The sequence below is a fragment of the Nycticebus coucang genome, chromosome 8, assembly GCF_027406575.1.
Source record: "Nycticebus coucang isolate mNycCou1 chromosome 8, mNycCou1.pri, whole genome shotgun sequence".
Classification (NCBI taxonomy): Eukaryota; Metazoa; Chordata; class Mammalia; order Primates; family Lorisidae; genus Nycticebus; species Nycticebus coucang.
The window spans coordinates 99185333-99207207 of NC_069787.1; the positions used below are offsets into that span (position 1 = coordinate 99185333).

At 45.5% G+C, this 21875-nt stretch overlaps 1 protein-coding gene across 13 annotated transcripts in view; it reads left to right on the forward strand.

Moving 5' to 3' along the window:
• The window catches only part of CACNA1D (calcium voltage-gated channel subunit alpha1 D), a 376968-nt gene that overhangs the window by 257042 nt on the left and 98051 nt on the right, over positions 1 to 21875 (forward strand). For all 13 annotated transcript variants that reach the window (XM_053600740.1, XM_053600741.1, XM_053600739.1 and 10 more), the window contains one exon: positions 11406 to 11575. In XM_053600740.1, the coding sequence (XP_053456715.1) occupies positions 11406 to 11575 (170 nt within the window). The remainder of the gene's footprint in view (positions 1 to 11405; positions 11576 to 21875) is intronic.

The following is a 21875-nucleotide window of genomic DNA, read 5'->3' on the forward strand; positions in this document are numbered from 1 at the left end:
CATACCAGGCACTGGGCCCAGTGCTTTAATCAATTTATTTCATTTGATATTCTCTTTTACTTTGGCAAAGTAAGTACTCTGTGCCTCAGTTTACAGATGAGGGAATCAAGGCTCAGAGAGGTTTATCAGTGTTTTCGAAGTTACACAGCTGGTAAATTAGTAAGGCTAGGATCTGTCTGCCTCCAGAGCTCAGGCTGCTTTTTCTCATCAGTTGGAAATTCCTTCTGTGTCTGGTGAGGGGAGCTGTGTGGGACCCCATCTGTCCAGCCGTGTCCATGCTGATGTATCCTGAGCTGCTCTGCTTTTCATGCTTTATCAGTTTTTTTTTCTCTTCCTTCAATTAATTACCCAAAGCAGAGTGGAGCAGTAGAATGTGGAGGCTTCAGAGAAATTGATTTCGTTTTCCTCTTATATCTGCCTGTGGACAAGTTGCATTCCAGCTTAAGTGGTCCTTTGGGGCTGTGTTACAGGAAGGCGGATCTCTCAGCCCCTGCGTCTCCCCCCGTGACGTGAAGCTCTTCCCCTGTCCTCCTCAGCTACTCTGAGATCCCAGAAAAGGCACTTCCCACCCTTCCTACCTTTCCATGGGTGCTCCTCCTGTCCCCTCTCAGTGCCGCTCAGCAGGTCTTGCCTTTTACATGGCAGTGAGTGGGACTTGACTGCATTTCCCACAGGTATTGTTTAGGGGGACCTCAAAGAAGGGCTCAGTCTCAGCCTCAGGTCCACATGGCTCTTCTGTAGATGGAACCCACAGCAGCTCTTGGAACAGCCCCTCCAGCTACCAGTCCGTTCCAGGCAGTTTAGCTGGGCCCTTGACATGCCCTGGTGTTCTGGGAGCCTTCAGACATGTTTGTTTTTAAGGGTTTTGCCAAGCTCCCAGGCCAGACATCAGTACACATTTTTCTTATTTTTCTTTAAAAACTGGAATCTGAGAAATGCGCCAAAGTGCCTTTCTTAAGTGACTTATTAAGTAGCAGTATTTGAAGCCTGTCACTAAAATCAGAGATGATATTGGTTTGGCTGTTTTGATTGGAATGATATATTTCATTCAGAGAGGGAGGTCAGACAAGAGAGCCCATGTTTTTGAAGAATAACTGTTAAAACATGTTTAAATAAAAATAGATTCAAATAAGGCTATAACTTTTAATATGCACTCTGCATCGATTCTTATTGGGAGAAGTTTTCCCCTAGAAGCATTGGAATGTCTTTGGTAGCCATGGAAACTAACCCTTCAAAGAGAGAGAAATTCTTTGTCTTCAAACAAGGAGATATAGATTCCTGAGATACTTTATTTGTAATATATATTTTTGTGTGTATGTTTACATATTTTTTTAGACTTGTACAGGAATCCTACTTATTTTGTTTTTAACTTAATGGCATGATGGGTACAGTTTTAAGTGATAGAAGTTACATGAGCACTTGTGCCCCAATACATGCAGTGCAGAGCCCAGTGTCTATGTTTGACCATCATTACTATGAAATCCATGCTTATGAAAGTATTTACTAATTTATCTAGCTGATTCTTATCACCCAACTACTATTGGCCAGGGTTGTGACAAGACAAGACAGACACAACCCCTCTTTCACAGAGAATACCATCTGGTGAGCAAAAGAAATTAAGTAACCAATTGAAGGACTATGAAATAAATTCTACAAAATTTCTAATGTAGGGAACTGCAAGGACATTGGAGAAATGTCCTTATATCCTCGACCAGCTGAGTAGGGTGGCATCTGGAAAAGCAGTTGAGGCTTACGCTTTTCCAGAGAGAAAAGCATGCACAGTGGCCTGGAGCAGAAAGAGAGCTGGTGCTGGGGGAAGTGAGTGGGCTCAAAGATGACTGGAGTGTACACTGAAGGAGGCAGAAGACATACTGGGAGCCACATAGATGGTGTGTTCATTCACTCATCCTCACCCCCACTGCCCTGCTCAGAGGAGTCGCTGAGGTGTGGTGGGCAGGGCAGCCCAGCAGCTAAGTTCCTATGGCACACAACTCAACGTAGTCATTAAAAGCTAGGAAACACTACGTTGAAAGTGGTTTGTCCTCCCAGAAGATGGAAACTGTTTTCTTTTTAAATCATCTTCTGTCTTTTATGTCAAGAAAAGCATCAAGGAAATGAAAAGGGGAGAATTGCTTTGAGAAAATTTCATAATCTACCAAAACTTTAGCAAACAGGAAAGATTAGGAGGCACTGAATTCCTTTACAAAAGGATTCACCATGGGGTTTAGCTCAAGTCATGAGTCCCCAAGAAATAATCATGATGTGGTCTGATGATTTAAAATGTGATTGTCAGACGCTTTCCTCAATGTACTTATGGTGTAAACAAGGGCCCTCCATTTCCTTCCTCCCCTTTTCCCCCCAGCAGTTCCCATGTGCTTCCTGGTGGCCACCTCCCCCTGGAAAATGCTGTCCCAGGTTAGCTGTCCCTGCCCTGCCCCAGAGACATCACTTGTTAAGGACCAGACCTGCTGGCATTGGCCAGGTGCTGCAGTCCCAAGACCGTACCCCACCTTGGCCTATTTGTCTTATGCAGCAGAATATCCTTTGGCTATTGCTGGATTTTTATGATTGGGGGAAAACTGGAACAAGAACAGTGATTTTGATGAACTTTGAACTGAACCAGTACTACCGATAAAAAAAAGTTTTCATTGTGAAATCACACATTACTGCTGTTTTTTGTTTTTAAAAAAATACGTAGTTTCCTTGAGTAAAAATTGAATCTATGTGCTTTCCAAAAAAAAATAAATTTAAACATGAAAAAATATTCTTTGAACTTAACCACTTTTTACGCTGTTTTATTTCCTTCATGTCTGCGTAGGGGAAATTAGTTCTAAAGAAGGCTGGCCTCCTCTGATAAAAATCAGTGGGTTATTTCTTCAACTTCCCCCTTCTCTTTGTTTTTATAAACATAAGCCTTTCTTTTTGGTGAATTTCTGATGTCTCTATTTTACTAGAAATCTGAGTCCTAGTGATTCTCCTGGTGCTACTCATTGGAGGTTATTATATGTTGTGTTTGGGGTTTTTATTTTTTATTTTTTGATGTATGTGTGCATGTAAATATCAAAGTGTTTAGTTTATCTAAATTTTGTTTATGTAGATCTGATTAAAACAAATAGCATTGCAACCCAAGGGAAAGAAATCCCATATCTAAATCAGGATGATGTCCAGGGGCTCATTTATTTTATGGGGCATTTGAGAAATAAAACTTCCCAGAGCCGCCTGTGTGTCATCTGTGTCTGTGGCAGTCTCATTTGCTCTGCATTTCCATCTGTGTGTGATGGCTGGCGGCAGGCTGGGTCACAGAGTAGTGTTAGCTGAGCCAGGCATCCCAGATCAGGATGTCAGCGTTTGGGGGCCTCTCTGCAGAGCACAGGGCTTGTTCCTAGGCCCTGGGGGCTCCACTGAGGCTGTGGGAAGAGTCTGTCCCTGGAGTGGTGCTTCCTGGGGAGGAGTGAGAGACTCTCGGTGGGAAGATGAACAGAAGGCGGGCTGTCAGCTTTCTCTATTCCTGAGCAGGGGCTCTAGAAGAAAATCAGAACACATGTAAGCAGAGCAGTGCTTTCTACCCCTCCCTCCCTGGTCCTGAGCAGTGAGTGTTTGAGCCAGGAGGCTGGGGCTCAGGCAGGCCTGTGGAAGAGACGCTTGATTTGGAGCCTGGTTGGTAGCCCTGTCATGCTGTTGATGGTGCATTTGATGTGGGGCCACTAATGCTTTGTTGAGCCTGAGGTTGGTCTTTGTGGAAGGGACATGAAAACACTTGCCCTGCTTGTTTTACATGAGGCCACAAGCAGCCCATGGAAAGTGAGTGTAAAGCTACTTTGGAGACTCTGAACAAAAACCTGAGTAAACAAGCAGTTTGTTTCTGTTGGTGGGGAACAGAGTGTGGACCTACACTGTCTTGCAGAAACCCACATCACTTCCCCTAGCTGTGCAGGCTCAGATTCTGCTGAACTGCTGTTAATTATCGGGTGTGATCCAAGGCTGGCACAATCACACGTGAAAGACTGCGTGATGGGGTGGTGGCTGGGCTCAGGCTGTGCCTATTGTGTTTATCTTTCCCGGCTAAGGGGCTGGTGTCGGGCGTGGGGCCATACTGTTGCTTTATGGTCAGAACTCCTCTTATCCCCCACAGCCATTTATTCTGAACTCACTGAGCCCTTGTACTTCTTGGGTATTTTTGTTTGTTTGTTCGAGATGGAGTCTCACTGTCACCCCATCTAGAGTTCAGTGGCAGCATCATAGCTCACTGCAGCCTCATACTTCTGGGCTCAAGCTATCCTCCTGCCTCAGCCTCCCAAGCAGCTGGTACTATAGGTACCTATCACAATGCCTGGCTGGATTTTTCTATTTTTAGTAAAAATGAAGTCTTGCTTTGTTAAGGCTTATCTCAAACTCCTGACCTCATGCAGTCTTCCGACCTCAGCCTCCCAGAGTGCTAGGTGACAGGCGTGAGCCATCATGCCTGGCAGCTTCTTGGATGTTGATGCCACTAAATTTCTTGGCTGCCAGGTCTAAGAGAGGGTGTCAGACTATTGCTCAGGGAAAGGAGCAGAAAATGGGGAAGGGACCAGTTCACAGCAGTCAGGTTTCCTGGTTTACCTTGTAAGCCATAGAGGAGGCCAAAGGGACCAGAGCTACAGCTATAGTTGAAGGCGGCATAGGCCAGTGGTTACCAAGTGCTAGCCAGAGTGGGGCAGGGCCTGGGTCATGTGGGCCCAGGGAAGATAGACCAAAAAGGTCTTGGAATATCCATGCTCCAGCTACCCGGCTGAGGCGTTAGTCCATCTCTCCTGACGGTGCTATGGGTACCCCTGTAGGGATGTGCTGCTGAATGCCTTCTTGCTTCCCCACCACCATTTTCTCCTTATTTTGATCTCTTCACACATGACACCTGTAAAGCAAAGTTGATAAAAGTCCTATCAGACTTTTGTCAGTACCGCATTGCCTGTAAGGAAGAAACCCCAGTTCCTTAGTTTTATATTTAAGGCCTTCCCTGGGCTGATCATGGCCTCTTTTTTGATCCTCGTCCCTCCAGGCATCTGCCCTCTTCTCCCTCTGCTCCCTGCCTTTCCCTCCCAGGTGGCATGTTAGGTGGATTTGACAGCTAAAAGGCTTGTGTGCCCAACCTCTCTGAGCCTCAGTTTCCAGATAAGGAGAGAAATAGCCGTGGGCGCTCCCCAGTGAGGATGGGGGTAAGTATCATGCTGGACTCTGCAGGGTACAGCACGGAGGGGCTGCCTGAAGGAGGGGGCGCACGTGTGTCTATGTTGGTGCTTAACAAGAAGAGTGCTCTGGTGGTTCTGGTGGGCAGAACACGTTAGGGTGGGCTAGCCAGGAAATGTGTCACCAAAAACATGAGACTTGAGCTTGGTCTTGAAAGCTGGGCTTTAATTCAAAGATAAGAAGGCTGTGTCAGGTGGGCTAAAGTAAAGAAGATTGAGGAATTGAGAAGAGCGGCCAAAGGACAGGGTGTACATTTATAGGATGGGCAAATAAGGCTGGCGTGGAATCTGGGAGAAGGCCTGAGTGCCAGGCTGAGGCGTCTACAGTTGGTTCTCAAGGGCAGCAGTGAGGAGTGTGGGCACCACAGAGTGAAGTCCAGGCCTGCAGCAGTCACCTGGAGCAGAACAGGAGGCAAGCCCTGAGCAGACACTCTGGCTGTACCTCCATTAGTGGCCTCAGTGGGTGGGGCATGCGCAAACCGGCCTGTGTAGGACCCTGGTTAGTTGTCCTGTTGGGATACCAGGGAGTTTCCTTACTAAGTAATTGCTCCTTAAAAAGGAGATGAAAGGGAAGTTTTTCTAATGATCTAGAGACAGAAAATCTACCACTTGAGGCCTGACAATGATAAGGAGAAATGGCAGGTTGGCTGTGGAGGCTGTTCCAGACGGTATGTGTAGGCTTGGGCATGCTCGTTACATGTTTCTGGGAGATTCCAGCAATTGTGGGCTTTCTGTTCTGCAGAGATGAGTCTGGCCTCCTCCAGGAGTAGGAGTAGGGCTCATTTTGTTGGGTGCATTTTTTGTTCAACCTTCCTGCATGGCTGTTTGAAGTGGGCACCATGGGGAATCAGAGATATGGGAAGAAATATGCATGAAATGGACAACATTGTCCATTCCTGCAGGAACTTGCAATCTGGCTGGCAGACCAAAGTGACTGTGTAACAACATAAATTTGCATTTGATTAGTACAGTTGTATTTTCTAAGCACTTAAAATGTTTTTATTTTTGGAAATAATTGCAAATATACAGAAAAGTTACAAGAATAGGAATAGTACAATGAACAATTCATGTGCCCTTTATCCTAAACCACTCACTATTAATATTTTATCTCAGTAGCTTTTTTGTTAGCTATCTATCCATAAGGGTTATGGACTGTTTTTTTTTTTTAAAGAAAATTTTATAATTTATTCCCATCCTTAGTTATTTGGTGTTCAAATTTTTTCAGGTTAGCCAGTGGGAGATGCTTCTGTAGCTCCCGTGTTCTTATAACGTGTGTCCAGCATGAGTTTGTTTTTGAGCATTTCCTTATTTTCTTCATCTGGCACCTACCCTACCCTATCCCTGGAATTGACTATTTCTCCAAAGACCCTGGTTCCCTGGTTCCTTTCAAGGGGGAGTGTTATTACAGACCAAGGTATGAGTACCATCCACGTGTGCTCATACCCACAGAGCACCGTTGTGTCTAGATCCCTTCTACAGACACAACTAGGAAATGGATGCATTTCTATACACATACACTTATGCATACCAATGTACCAACATCTTTTAAAAATCAGATGTCAGAAATCAGACTTTAAAATAAACATAGTCTAGAAATCGTGAGTTCACACCTATGCTTCCAGTTCCAGTTTGTCGCTAGAGGGTTCTTTCTAGTCCTCATTCTGTGCTTCTGTGTCCCTCCTTTCCACAGTGAGAGGCTCCACAGTATTCTGGCTCCCAGCAACAGTAACACATTTACTCATTTGTTACATCCTGTAATACATCTAAAATAGTTTCAGAATGGTCTCATCCACATCACTACCCGAAAAACCTCCTAAAAAGAGTTTAGTGTCTATTTGCTGTTTGTTCCTGAATTCAGTCCTGCCCAAGACTGAGAGTGTGTAGCCACACATTCCTAAGTGTTATCTTTCTCCTTCAGGATAGTTAAGGCATTCATTTGAAGTATAATCCCATTCATTTGTTACGATTCACTTTCAGTGTAGGGGTATTTTCCCTTCATCTCATCCTTGTTTATTTAATTTAAAAATGCTTAATGTGAAGAACATTAACATGGTTCCCAAAGTCAAAACTACGGGAAACACTTAGGAGCATAATTCTAACTTTGGCCCCTTTTCACCCTTTGTCCCCACCCCATGTCTTCTGTTCTGTCCTTCAGATACATACTAATGAGATTATGGACATTTTATTTCCCTTTCATTGGTGTGCAAAGGGTAGCACTCAATGTGTGGGGTTTTTTTGTTTTGTTTGAGTGTTTACAGCAGCTTTATTCATACTTGGCCCAAACTGGAAGCAACCAAGATGCCCTGCAATGGAAGAATGGAGGAACAAACAGTGGTACATCCACACAATGGGATATTATTTAGCAATAAAAAGACATGCACTGCCATAAGACATGGAGGGACGCTAGACATAGTGTTAAGTGAAAGGAGTCATTAACTTTTTTTTTGCGGTTTATGGCTGGGGCTGGGTTTGAACCTGCCACCTCTGGCAGATGGGGCCGGCGCCCCACTCCTTTGAGTCACAGGCGCTGCCAGGAGTCATTAACTTTTAAAATTGGTACCTGTGAGCCCTTCAACTTTGTCCTTTTTCAGGATTATTTAGTTATTCAGGATCCCTTCCATTTTCATATGGATTTGGGAATCAGCTTTTACATTTATGGGAAAAAAATGTTCCTTTACTTTTTAACCCAGCTGGGTCTCTTGTTCTTTAAATCTACATTCTTTGACAATCTCTATTTTATAATTGATGTATTTAGATCATACACATTTAAAGTAATTAGTGGTATATTTGGGTGCTTGCAGTTGTTTTCTGCTTTTTGCATTTGTTTTTGGTTCTTCCCCTTCTCCTCTCACTTTTTCTCAGTCTTTGGTTTTAGTGGTTGCTGTAGAGTTTACAGTATAAATTTTAAATTAATGTATGTTCCATCTTCAAATAATGGTTTGCCACTTTGTCTGCAGTGCAGGTGGGGTTTTTTGGTTTTTTTTTTTTTTTTTTGACTGAGTACTTCTTACTCATCTTTACTTTTGGTCAGACACACCACAAACAAAATTCCATTTTGGAACAAGTAGACTCCTAGCAGTTAACAGTTGGATTTTCAGGCAGTTATGAAAGTGTAATGATTTCTACAATAGCTTTGATAAATAAAGTTTTGTAATAGTGACTGTTATTCAATTTCTGAGTAATGGGCTTCTTAGAACATGATGAATTCTTGTGTAAAATGGAGTCACTTTCTATCATCATCCACTGAGCTAGATAAAAGATGCACAAAGGACTTGGGGAGATTTTCTGTAACAGAGAGCTGAAAGGTGGTTGTGATGGGAACGGGCAATTGTCAACTGAGTGGATAGTGATGCAGGCCCGTCATGGTCACTGTGAGCCTGAAGATCCATGTGTCCTTTTGTGTGTGTCCCACTTCTGATAGGATCATGGCAGCTGAGAGATCATTCAGAGCTATTCCTAATTTTTCTCCATTTGGTATTTAAGCAAGTTTTCCCATTTGCCTTTTTCATTTCTCTCTTATATCCAGTTTCAACAATTAAACATGATACCTTTGCATGTATATACAGTGCTCTGTGTTTTGTGTTTTTTGAAGTGTCATCTTACTGAGCATCTTACTCATCCCGGTGAAACAGTAGAACAGGAATTATTGTGTCTATTTTGCAAATGAGGAAACTGAAGCTCAGAACAGAAAAGTGGCAGAGCTGGGACTAGAACCAGGGTCTTCAGACTTAGAGCTTACACGGTCCCGGAGAATTGAGGGGGCAGTTGGGTTTATCACACAGATGCCACCTCCCTGCCCCTTTCTTTCACTCTGTCTCTTAGTGAACAGGAGATTTATGCTGTGTAAACCTCAGTTCTGTCCAATTCAGTGTTACCTGCCTGCTAATTAGCATATTAGGCCATTTGGAACAGTCTAAAACAGGTTCACAGGGTCTCTACGGTAACAGCTTTGTTATATGAACTTTTGTAAATCTCTACAGTAATGGCTTTGTTATGTGAACTTTTTTAATAGTGACTATTATTTTATATAAACCAGGACTTTTTTTATTCTCAGGAATTTTAGTCTTAGTAGGGTTTTACTTACGCATGCTTAGCTGTGACCTAACAGCCAAGAATGTGTGACAGTGATGCAGCTGGATAGGGGATTTTTCTATATTTCTAATGTTAAAAATGCATAAAATATGATATTAAAGATATAAATTTCATTTTATAAAGTCCTTAAGCTTCATGGGATAACTCGTTTACTATCTCTATAAAGTTTTTTCAAGAACTCGTATGCTATGAATCCAAAATAAGAATACCGGTTTGGATGTAAGCATCTAAATGTAATGTGCCAAGTTCAGAATTAAAACATGCCAAAAGATCAGCACTAGGACACTTTTTGGTGTAATAGAATTGTAGGTCCACTTGTTATTTATAATATATTGGGAAAACAGATTCTGTATTTGTTTTCCTGTTGACATGTGCCACTCCAAGCCCTTGCGTTGTTGCTCAGGGATGTAATTCTCTGTTGAGTTGACTTTTTCAGAGCTCAGAGTAATTTGGTGAATTTACCCAGGGCTGGGTTATGCATTTCTTTTGTCTCAGAAGCCCAGGAGGTTCTAGAAACCCCAGACCATTCTCAGGGTGTGGTATGTGTGAGCCACAGCCACTGCCCACGGAGTCCCTTCTTCTTTGAGATAGGAAGGTGTTCTCCCCGAGAGGAATGTATTTGGATGGAAAGATTAGAGCATGTGTCTGGATTGGGGTCAACTCCTGCTCACTCTCCAAATCCTTGGGATCAGGTCTCCATAAGCTGCACCCAAGACACTATGAGGCCTTGCCTCCTTCCTCACTTCCCAGACAGTAGGGAAGGACCAGCCCTAATGGAACCAAGGTTAGGTTCCAGGGGGTCCAAAAAGTGGGATGATTTAGGAGCAAAGAGTGGGATCCTTTCTAATTGTGGGTGGAGGCAGCACCTTGGCAAGGCGTCCAGTTTCTTATCTGATGTATAGGTGTCACTGGGTGTTCAAGTATCCATTCAGCCCCTTTACAGCTAGAGTTGTGGGGGGGGGGTGAAAAGGTGGTTAGCTTTATGAAAGCAGATCATTTCTGTATTCATCAGTTGAGTTGGGTGAATGAGCTAGGTCTTGGAAAGGGACATGCGCTGGCTTTGAATTGGAAGGAAGGCGAGAAAAGAGCGGTAACTTGTGTCAAAATCCTGGGATCTGTGTGCAGAGGCTGCATTGCTATAACCTCACCTGCTTTCTTAGGAGCTTCTTAATTGTACTTACTAAATCTATAACTCACATATCCTGGCTCCTGTAACAATTCATGGTTGGAAGTACACCTGATTCCTTGCATATAAAAATTGGGTAATCATCCACCTGACTGGGACTTTCCTGAGTGAATGTGGGGTTTTGTACATGCGCAGAGATACAGGATTGCACACATGGAGGGTAGAGTAAATAGCAGGCAGCTGGGAACATTGACACATCTGCCAAACCATTTCCAGGGCAGGTGTTCCTGTAAATTGGCAACAAATTGTACCACCTCTTCACCTCCTGCAGAAGGAAGGACCATGACAAGTAGCAAGGGTGAAGAGAAGCAGCAGTGCTTCGGAGCTTGAGTTCCCCTCTGGGCTGTGGGTGGGTCTGCTGTGGTCCGAACATGCAGGTGGTGGGGAGAGAGCCCAGTGTGGGCACCAGGAAGGACAAGAGGGGTCAGCACACAGTATGAATGCAAAGCGTGTCAGAGTATTGAAGAAGCCCTCAACTTGGTACTCTCTGACATGGTTTGGCCCACTTGGGTCCCTTCTCTTTAAAGCATGATGCCGGGTATCTGAGGAGGCTGTGGGGAAGGTGAGTTCAGGCCCCTGGTGGGGTGTCACAGATCAGCCATGATAGCACATGGTGTTTGGGACCTAGGCTCCTTGGGATTGTGGTCATCCTCAAGGGAGTTCATTTTCTAAGAAATGATGCATGTGTGTGTGTTGGTGTGGTCTCTGCGACTCTGACACCCACAGTCTTGCTTAGGAAGACACTGTCCTATGTCCTGTCCTGTGTGTGGCTCCCATTGCTGTGCTAATGTGGCTGTACTCAGTGCTGTGTGTCCTGCCACAGTGTCGTGCCGCAGGACAGGTGGCTGGCGGTGCAGATCCCCAATGGTGTCCTGACACCTGCTTGTTCTCTTTGCCTCCCTCAGAGAATTTTCAAAGGAAAGAGAGAAGGCTAAAGCACGGGGAGATTTCCAGAAGCTCCGGGAAAAGCAGCAGCTAGAAGAGGATCTAAAGGGCTACTTGGACTGGATTACCCAGGCAGAAGACATCGATCCGGAGAACGAGGAGGAAGGAGGAGAGGAAAGCAAACGAAACAGTATGTAGAGCCTTTCCTGTCTCTGACCAGACAGACCCAGGGTGCAGTCCAGATGCCAGGCAGCGGGGGTGCCTCCTGTCTGACCAGCCATCTGGTTCCTTCTCTCTGTGCACACCACAGAGACAAGTGCATTTGCTCCGACTCCGAGTTTCTGCCCAATGTTCAGGTTTTAGATTTATATTTAGAAAGGTGGTTATGGTTGAGGAGGGGTGGACAGACTCACTGTTGGCCTTGGGAATTCAGTGGGCTTGTTTCTGTGAGAGCACAGGACATGGTGAGACGCGTACTTACACCACAGGAGAGGAAGTTACGTTTCCCTCTCCTCAGAATGAAAAGGGTTGTTGCACAAGCACTTGAAGAACAGGGTCCCTCTTGACTCTTGTGCCACCTGAAGTGGCTCCCACCTATGCTGTCCATATGAAGCCAAATGCTTAGCCCACCAGGGGCTGGGAGGAAACCAATTCACCATACTAGGCGATAAGTTAACCTTAAGCAGCATGTGAAGGCTGCATTTCAGCCCACCCACCTGTTACTCCATGCTGTGACGCTAGGCACCCTAGAGGACTTTTGTTGGAAGCAAGGCCTGGTAACTCAGTCAACCACTGGAATTAATTGCCATTGTCAGCCACAGAGTGTCTTTTGCCATATACCATTCCCACAGACATGCTCTTATTCTTCCTGGGACCGTCTGTGCCTCAGGTAAAAGTGGAAATTGAATCTAGCAGTGCATTTGACTAAGATGTTTGTGATTTGTTTGCAATCTAGAATAGCTGAGAGTAAGGACTGAGAATGTAAGCCCAAGAGTGCATGTCCAATGCGAGGCCTAAGAGACTGAGTTTAGCCCTCCCTCGTAGAAGATGGCTGAGCAAGGCCCTCAGCTATCATGCCGTCACTTGTGCACTCTGCAAGGCCTGGGGCTGTGTGCAAGGGAGACCCTGTGAGAGGATTTGCAGCCCTCTAGTAAGGGGTGGGCCCACTCACACATAAATACAGCACGGGGAAACAGCTGCAGGACACAAGGGGATGTAGGCATGTGCCACAAAAGGTAAGGGCAGGGGTCTAGGACAGGACGGAGGACATTTGCCCTGGGCCTTGAAGGATGGATGGATCTGAGCTGTGACAGTTCAGATCAGGAGAAACATTCGACCCAAGGAGATGGGAAAAGGTACCAGGTTTAGGGAGGAGGCGGTGGGCCCTTCATTTGGCTGGAGCAGGAGAGCATGAAGGCCACAGTAGGCTACAGCAGGAGGAGTGGTACCTCTTCCGCAGGTAGTGGAGTGTGGCAGGGGGCAGAAAAGACCCACAATGTAAGGGATTCTTGACTGCGATGGCCTTTACCTTTCTTCCAGCCAGGGACTCTGTGAGTCTGTGCTGCGTGGGAGGACTGTTTTCTGTTATTGTGAATGTTACGACCAGCTCAAACTTGTGTGCTGATGGGGAGCTGGCAGGTGCAGGCATCTCTCTTTCCACTCCTCCCTATGTTTTGCCAGGCTCAGGAAAGGGCTAGGGCTTCATCACCTACAGATCTGTAGACTGTGGGAGTGTTTCTAGAGCTGTTTGTCAAATGAGATCAGAGTTTATAAATGGATGTTCATTTGAGTCCCAAACTTATCAATGTGTTCTCTAGGCAATTAGATGTAAGAAGAGTGACACGACCTGTCTTAGAGATCCACAGGCCACCTGCCTCCCTAACAGATTTATACCTGTCAGGTGTAAACCAGGCAGAGTGTCCCTTTCTCCGGGCAGGGCATCATTCTTGCTAGTTTGGATGTGTTCTGTAGGGAGCTGAGTGAAGCCCTCTCGCATGTTACAGTGGCCTTGCATCTCTTTACTGCTCCACCTCCAGAAAGTGAGATCCATATTCCAGTGTTGCTAATGTCATTTGTGGTGGACTTGTTTTATGGCCTGTGATTTGAGAAGTAGGGATTTTTGTTGGCCTTAAGGCAATATCCTGAGGGTTAACTATTTTGTCTCAGTCCCCCAATTCCTGTGTCCTGACACTCTCCATAAAGAACCTGCCCAAGTAATGACAAAATCAATGACTGCCTTTCAGAGAACTTGCCATGTAGGGAAGATTGAGAAGCAGTGTCCTGGTGTATGACGGAAAGAAGCAGCTGGGCCCATAATCAAGGACCAGTAGTCTGCTGTGTGAGCCAAGAGGGTGTGATGATGCTGGCAGTGAGAGCGGGTGGGGGGTTGGACAGGGAAGGCTCTGGGGGGTGAGGAGCCTTTGGAAATGGCATGAATGAGGTGTGGAAAGTGACAGACGTTCAGGGCCCTTAAGTGCATCACTCAGTAATATAAACAAGGAAGGAACAAAGCCCCTTTAAAAGTCTTATAGATCTTCAGAATTAACCTTGTAACTGGGGCTCCCAAGACCATGAAACTGCACTGTGTCTTTGGAACATCAAAATATTGTTTCTGCTATGCAGTGATGTGTGATGCAAAATGATTAAGTAGCTTAATGTTTGATCCGTAATGGCAAATATTTCTGTAATGTGCCCTTGTTCTTTACTGAGCTCATTTTGCCAGGTGCTGGGGCTTCCTGTGGAGTGAGGCTCACAGTGCTTCCTGAGTCATCAGATTTCCAGGGCCTTGGTGATGAAGGTTTTAAATAACAACAGAAATCTTAGACTGTGGGAACCATGTTGAGATTTAACTGATTTAAGAGAGCCCCAAGTTCACTCCAGCGAGGAGGAAGGGAACCTCTCTGAGCAGAGACCTTGGCAGCCCAGACCTTCTGGAGAAGCCAGCACTGTTGAGGTTTCCCGGGGCCTCCCATGGTTTCCAGACATTTTCCTTCTGTCACAGCCAGAAAAGCATGGGAGAGGAGAATTTGGTGTGGTCCTCCTTACCAAGCAAACAGTTGTGGGTTTACCACCAGCTCAGGCCAGGTCTGAGGCTGAATGCATGTCTGATTAGCAGGCTGTGGGAGTGTGGATGCTGCCAGGGCCAGTGTTATGGCATCAGTGTCTTCCCTGGGGGTGAGGTCACCCCACATCCCTCACACCCCTGCCCTGCTCTGATAGTACCTCTGGGCCTTCTGGCTTTATCCACACTGGCTTGGGGTAATTCAACTGAGAGCCCTTTTCAACTGGGTCCTGCATGTGAGTTGGGCGGTTTTTGCCCTGACATTCTGGAATTGGCTACAACTGAGTTTTGTGACTTGGAATTTGGACGTTAGTGTTAGGCGAATTACTAAACATCTTAGTCCCACTTTCCTTGTCTGCAAGAAAGAGATAAAAATATATCTACCCATGGGGCTGTGGTGAGGACTGAGGGCGTGTCATAGCTGTAGTCCTTGCTGCTGCTGCGGTCATAGATTCCAGTAAAACATAAAAGAATTGTTTTGAAGATTCTAGTAGATCTCTCTCCAACCTCAGGGTGAGGACTGCTTTTAGGACCATTACCCTCTACTTTGCTGTTCAGAAACTATAAATATTGACATAAATAAAACCTATTGACTTGGTCACTTTTGAGATATGGTAGCACAGCTTCTGGCTCTTGCGTCCTTTTCTAGTTTGTCAGTACTTGCCATCAGAGAGCAGACGTCAAACCAAGTACTTGGGGATGTGCTCGCGTTCTCCTTTCTCTTTGACCTACTAAATGTCATTGCCTGCATCTGTGGTGCCCAGTGCTAGCTATACATTACAGTCACCTGGGAAGCATGAATGCTTCCTGGTGCCAAACTCCACCCTCTAAAACTGATTACTTCTGGGGTGGGTGCCAGGGGTAGCTTTTTTTTTTGCAGTTTTTGGCCAGGTCTGGGTTTGAACCCGCCACCTCTGGCATATGGGGCCGGTGCCCTACTCCTTAGAGCCACAGGAACCACCCAGGGGTAGCTTTTTTTCTTTTTTTTGAGACAGAATCTCACTATGTCGCCCTTGGTAGAGTGCTATGGCGTCACAGCTCACAGCAACCTCTAACTCTTGGGCTTAAGCGATTCTCTTGCCTCAGCCTCCCAAGAGGCTGGGAATAGAGGTGCCCTCCACGACACCCAGGTCGGGTTCTAACCCGCCTGCCTTGGTGTATGTGGCCAGTACCCTAACCACTGAGCTACAGGTGCCGAGTCACTTTTTTGTTCACATTCCTTGGAGGTTGTAATGTGGAGTTAGGGATGGGAACTCCTGAGTCCTGAATGTTGTCATTGGCTATTCCAGGCATTTAAGAGACAATCTCAAACTGAGCCGTCTAGTGACTGCTAACAGGCAGCTCTAGCTCTGTGCATTCATGAACTATTTCAAATGTCATTTTATGATTTGCTATTAGAAATCTCAGGTTACACAATCAATTGAATGGACAAAATTCCCTTGGAAGTTACTCCCTGAGCATTTGATAAATTTTCAAGGATAATTTATTTAACTTTTTGCTGAGCTTCAAGTTTCTTAAGAAACCCTGCCAAATCTCAAAGTGATTTTTTAGCCGTATGCAGCTGCTTCTGAGTTAACAATGGAGTTTTTCTAGGGCCATTAAAATCTGGAAGCCTAGAATTCTATTTTAAACTCTTCTTATTGTCAGTGATTAGTCTTTAAAAAAAAATAGCATTAAAAATAATGAAATCGTTTTAAAGGGCGCTCATTCTAAAATTCTGGCCAGAAAAGCAAGGGTTGTTTTATTATATTTTATTATGAGAACTATACTGATCAGTAACCCTCTCAGTGGGGATACTTGACGCCCAAGAAAAGGGAAGGGGATACCTATAGCTCCAAGTTGGGCCATGAGGAAATCCTCTCTGTATTCTGCTTCCTCAGTGGTCCTAGAGGCTGTGGGTGCTGCCTCACAGCTCAGTGTACAGGTTCCCTGGCCACCTCCCTTGTGCATGTGTTACCTACATGCCTCTTACCGGGACGTTTGCTTTAGGGCTAGGCAAAAAATCAGGAGAGCATAGCTGTTTACATCAATATGGCTTGGCAATTTGTTGGTCCTATTTTAAAATATTGTGTTTTGAAATTTTAATTTATGAAACTGCTTTCATCATAATTAAACTACCCCAGGGCACAAGTTTAAAATTAAAAATATTCAATTAAAAGCTATAAAGCAAGCAGCAGCAATTAGAGTTGCATATGGTAGACATGCGTTCAGGTCAGCTGCCCTTACTGGAGAGGCAGTAGGTGTGCTGCCGGGGAGGGCCCAGTGCCAGGGTCAACAGCTGGACTTGGTCCCCACTGGGTGCTACTGGGAGCAGTCATCTGCCCCAGGCGGACTCTTCCCACTTGGCTGGTGGAAAGTAGTGTTTTCTAAGGGCACCTTCACATCTGCCACCACCTTGAGCCACGTAAGAGCTGGCGAGAGATGCACTGTGGGATGATGGCCCCACCAGGGGGATAGGAGGAGCAGGTACTCCCGAGTCAGGCTTGTTTTTGTTTGTTTTTAGTGTATTTTATTTATATATATATTTTTTTGTTTGTTTTGTTTTTTTGAGACAGAGTCTCACTATGTCGCCCTCAGTAGAGTGCTGTGGCATCACAGCTCACAATAACCTAAAACTCTTGGGCTTAAGCAATTCTCTTGTCTCAGCCTCCCAAGTAGCTGGGATTACAGGCGCCCACCACAACACCCAGCTATTTTTGTTGTTGTTGTTGTTGTTGTCATTGTTTAGCAGGCCCGGGCTGGATTCAAACCCATCAGCTCCAATATATATGGCTGGCACCCTAGCTGCTGAGCTATAGGCACCAAGTCGTGTATTTTAATTATGAAAGTAATATTTGTAAAGAATTCATATAACATCAAAGTATAGAAAGTGAAAAAATTCTCCCTTCCTTCTGCTAGAGGGAGCCAGACTTAGCAGTTTGGGTCCTATCCTGTTCCTTCAGACCTCACTTTATGCACAGAAGAACGGTGATTCTGCATAGCAAGCCTTTTTTGTAGGTTCCACCATAAGATGTTCAGCACAGATAGTTTTTACTGACACCCTCTCATGTTTTTAGAGCAAAATTTTTGGCTATTTCTAACAAATTGCTATTATAAAACTGCTGAAGTTGGCTCGGTGCCCATAGCACAGTGGTTACAGTGCCAGCCACATACACCAAGGCTGGTGGGTTCGAGCCCGACCTGTGCCTGCTATACAACAATGACAACTGCAACAAAAAATAGCCGGGCATTGTGGCAGACACCTGTAGTCCCCGCTATTTGGGAGGCTGAGGCAAGAGAATCGCGTAAGCCCAAGAGTTTGAGATTGCTGTGAGCTGTGATGCCACAGCACTCTACTGAGGGTGACGTAGTGAGACTGCCTCAAAAACAACAACAAAAAAACACTGCTGAAGGGGACTGTATCCCCCATGGCATATGGACCTTTATTTGACAGCAGTTGTTAGAGTCGTCTTCTCCCTCTCATTTGTGAGATGTGCGCGTTAATGCCTCTCTACCAGAAGACTGCGAGTTCCCTGGGGGCAGGAACAGGCTCCATTTCTGGCTCTCCATTGTGTGGCTGGCACCCAGCACAGTGTGTGACACATGTGAGTACCTAATTGTTTACTGAATGAAAGACAGGATAATCCTACAGAGCATTTATCGGGTGCTTTATGTGTCACACACTGTTCTAAAGGTGATGGGGGCATGAATTCGTAATTCCTCACACATCTCTGTGAGACAGGAATTTGCTAGATGAGGAAACTAAAGTATAGTTCCTGAGATTTGAACCTAAGCCCTCCTGCATTCTGCATGTTAACCCCCATAAATATGTGCTCCTGTGTCTGCACACTCATGTCTTGTTCTTGTGAGAGAGGCGACAAGAAAGGGGTTTGCTGTGTCAGAAAGGATGCCCATTTGGAAACAAAGTGTGCTCTTCCCACCAAGAGTGTGTGCAGGAGCCTGTGTCCCCACTCCCTTGCCGGTTGCAGTCTTCCTTCTGCTGCCCGTGCTGCCTCTGTGCTTCCCTTCCCTGGAGCATGTAGCCTCTCCTCCGAAGACTAGCCAGCTTAAAGTGATCCTGGAATCACGGAGTTGGAAGGGATTAGGTTAGAAATCCCAGAATCATTTTTCTTGTGACCTCCCCTTGGTCTTGGGAGATCTGTAGCAGTGATAGTAACGATGGTTGATGCCTAGCCAAAGCTGAGTGCTCTGCCTATATTACTTTATTTACTATTTATCTCTTACCATAACCTTTTGAGGTACAGATCCAGCTATTATTGACATCTTACAGGTGAGGAAGCTAAGCAGCATTAGGTATCCTGCCCACCGTCATCCAGCTGAGAAGTGGCAGGGCTGTCGTCAGACCTGGTGTCTCAACATCCAGAGCTCACTTTTTGAAGTCCCACTTGTCCTGCCCATATGGAGTTGCTGGTTGGAATCACACAACCAATCAGCCCCCAGGACCCCTGACCCCTGAAGAAGTGTCCTTTCCCTAATGCCCTCCTTGGGTAGGAGGCCAAACCCTGGAAACCTTGATCCAGAGTGAGTTACTTGGTCATTGACTTACAGCAGTTTCTTAAATACAAGTGTTTTGCCTAGCAGCTATAGAACATGCACTTCCCCTCTGTCCGTGATCCTGGGCTAGGTTCCCAGTAGGAGGAGGACAGGTTCAGGTTTGCATATTGAGGTCAGGGTCCTCTGGGCTATCCCAGCGCTGGCTACAGCCAGCCCACCTGTGTTGACCCCTCGGTTGCATTGCTCTTGCTGCCCTCTGCTGCTCCGTGATGAAATTGCCTGTCTTTAACCTGAAGGGGTCACAGTGGCCGACTTGCTAAAAGAGGATAAGAAGAGGAAATTTTGCTGCTTTCGTCAACGCAGGGCTAAAGATCACGGTAAATGACTGAGATTGGACTTTCTCTTCTGCAGACTCTTTCTCCAAGATCTCTGATACCTTTTCCTTGCATATGAGGCATTGTGTGAAACGCATGTGCCATGTGGTGTGTTTGAAAGATGCCTATTTAATTGCTTGATTTCTTTGAACTTGGTCGTGTTGATTTTCTTCTTGTCTTTCTCCAAAACGTGTGTTCTTATCAAGGCTGCATTGCAGTTTCCTTTTTGTTTGAATTGTACCTTATGAAGAAGCAGCTGAACCAACTAAAAAAATTTATTTGATTCAGCATGAATATTCTTAGACTGGAAGATAGACTTTTTAATCACTTTTCCCCAAATGATGTTTTTAAATTTAAACTTTTTAGAAATTCCAATAATGTTATTTGATTGATTTTTTTTTCCCTGCAGGCTACGTATTTCAAATGGCTCCTTGGTCTTCCAGACTCTAGCTGGTTTGCCTAAGATTGTGCTAGAACGAGTAGTGGCAACTCCAAGAATGAAGTCAAATGTAGACTTTTGGGATACAGAGATTTCAGGGGGGCCCTTGGCTTTGCAAGTGAGACGGATTTTCTCAAACAGATTTGGGATCTTATAACAATAACAATGCTAAACACTCTCTCATCAGAAACCCTGAGGTAGCAGTCAGGCCCATCCCCAGACAGGCAGTGATGTGAGCTGCGGACACCCTTCTCTACCCTGGTCACTGCCATGTCTCGACAGCAGCACAAACTTTGCCTGTGCACACCCACACTCCTACACACCCAACCTAGTTCTAGTTCTACCACTGGGATTAGCCTTGTCGCATAACTCTGGAGGGAAGAATCTGTTTGAGAAGATTCGGACTGTAAGGACACAGAGCCAACTGCTAAGAGAGGGAACAGAGGGGACACGTTGCACTGTTTTTTTTGTTTTTTGTTTTTTTTTTTGAAGTGACCTCTGCCACCGGTGGGAGTGCTGAGTTCAGGGTTATGGGAAGTAGACTGGAACAACCCATGGGTGGTCTGACTGAGGGTTATGTTAGAGTCCTAGTCATATCAGAAGGCCTAAAAGTGGAAAGGAATGGAAATTGCTGGATATAAACCCCTTGTCACTCGGAGAGCACATTCCCCTGCAGGAGAAGGAAGAAGAGGGATTTGTCTGAGATTGGACAGTAAGCTAGAGGCAGCGATGGGGCTGACTTTCTTAGTTTTTTTCTTTTTGGGAGGAGTCAGAGTCACACTCTGTCCTTTGTCACCCTAAGTAGAGTGCTATGGTGTCATCATACCTAGCTCATAGCGACCTCAAGCCTTTGGGCTTGAGTGATCCTCTTGCCTCAGCCTCCTGAGTAGCTGGGACCACAGGCGCCCACCACAACGCCCAGCTAGTGTTTCTGTTGTAGTAGAGACGGAGTCTCACTCTTGCTCAGGCTGGTCTCACTCCTGAGCTCAAGGGATCCTCACACCCGGCTTCCCAGAGTGCTGGGATTACAGGCGTGAGCCACTGTGCCTGACCTGACTTACTGAGTTTTAACGTTTACGGAGGGTTTGTAAACAGGAGGCGGGGCTTGATGCTTCTTCTTGATAAAAGAAGAATGGGCTTCATCCAAGCAGAGAATATTGTCATAGACATAAGACAAACTGTCTTTAAAGACTGACTTAGGAACAGGTTACCAAAATGGCATGAGTGGCTCTAGTCCCCAGAAGAAAAAAAATCTCTCCTTGAGCCTACCCTTCTGAATGGGGGCATGAGCCTTTGGATTTTTTTTCCTTTCTTTCTTTCTTTTTTTTTTTTTTTTTTTTTTGTGGCTTCTTCATTAGTTTTCTGAGATCTGCAGGGAGGGGAAGTAACCTGATATTTTCAGGAAACTTTATTTTAGTGGAGATGGTCTTTTATTGACTGAAATCCCTAGAGAGTTTAAGGATGGCCCTGACACTGCTGGTATCAAGGAGTCCTGTGTAGAGGCTATGCTGCCATGTCACTGGGCAAAGAAGGACTGTCTTGGTATAGTTCTTGCTTGAGACATGGAAACCTTGGTCTGGCCTTGACCCACATCTCCAAGAAGAGTCCTGCTTCTCTGCAGCATGTGTCCCCACTAGTACATGCACAAGCCTTCAGGGGATGTCTGGGGTCATTTTGGATTTGGCAGGCTTGTTACCTCATGGTACTGCTCACGCTTGTCATGAAAATAAAAGATGAAAACACAGATCTTCGTGCCAGATCCCCTGTTCCCTAGAAAAGCAGCCTGCTCAGTTGCCAGCCTCCACCTCCCCCCATCCCTTCTTTTGAAAGGAAAGAGTAGGAAGCTTTAGGCTGGTAGGACAGGGGAGGAAATTCTAAAAGAAATTTAGAATTTCTGAGTACACAAGAAAGCCTGCTGTGTGGAGAACAGAAGTGTGAGACTCAGAAGTCCAGGATATCTATGAATTGAGGCTGCTGATGTGACAGGTTCCAGAAGAAGGCTGGGGAGCCCTCAGCTGAGTTTGGCATGTCATGACTAGGGGTCTCCTGAGGCTTGAGGCTGAGGCCTCTCAAGCTGCCCCTTCCTGTACTCGGCTCCATTCCTGGGGGTATTCTGCCTGAA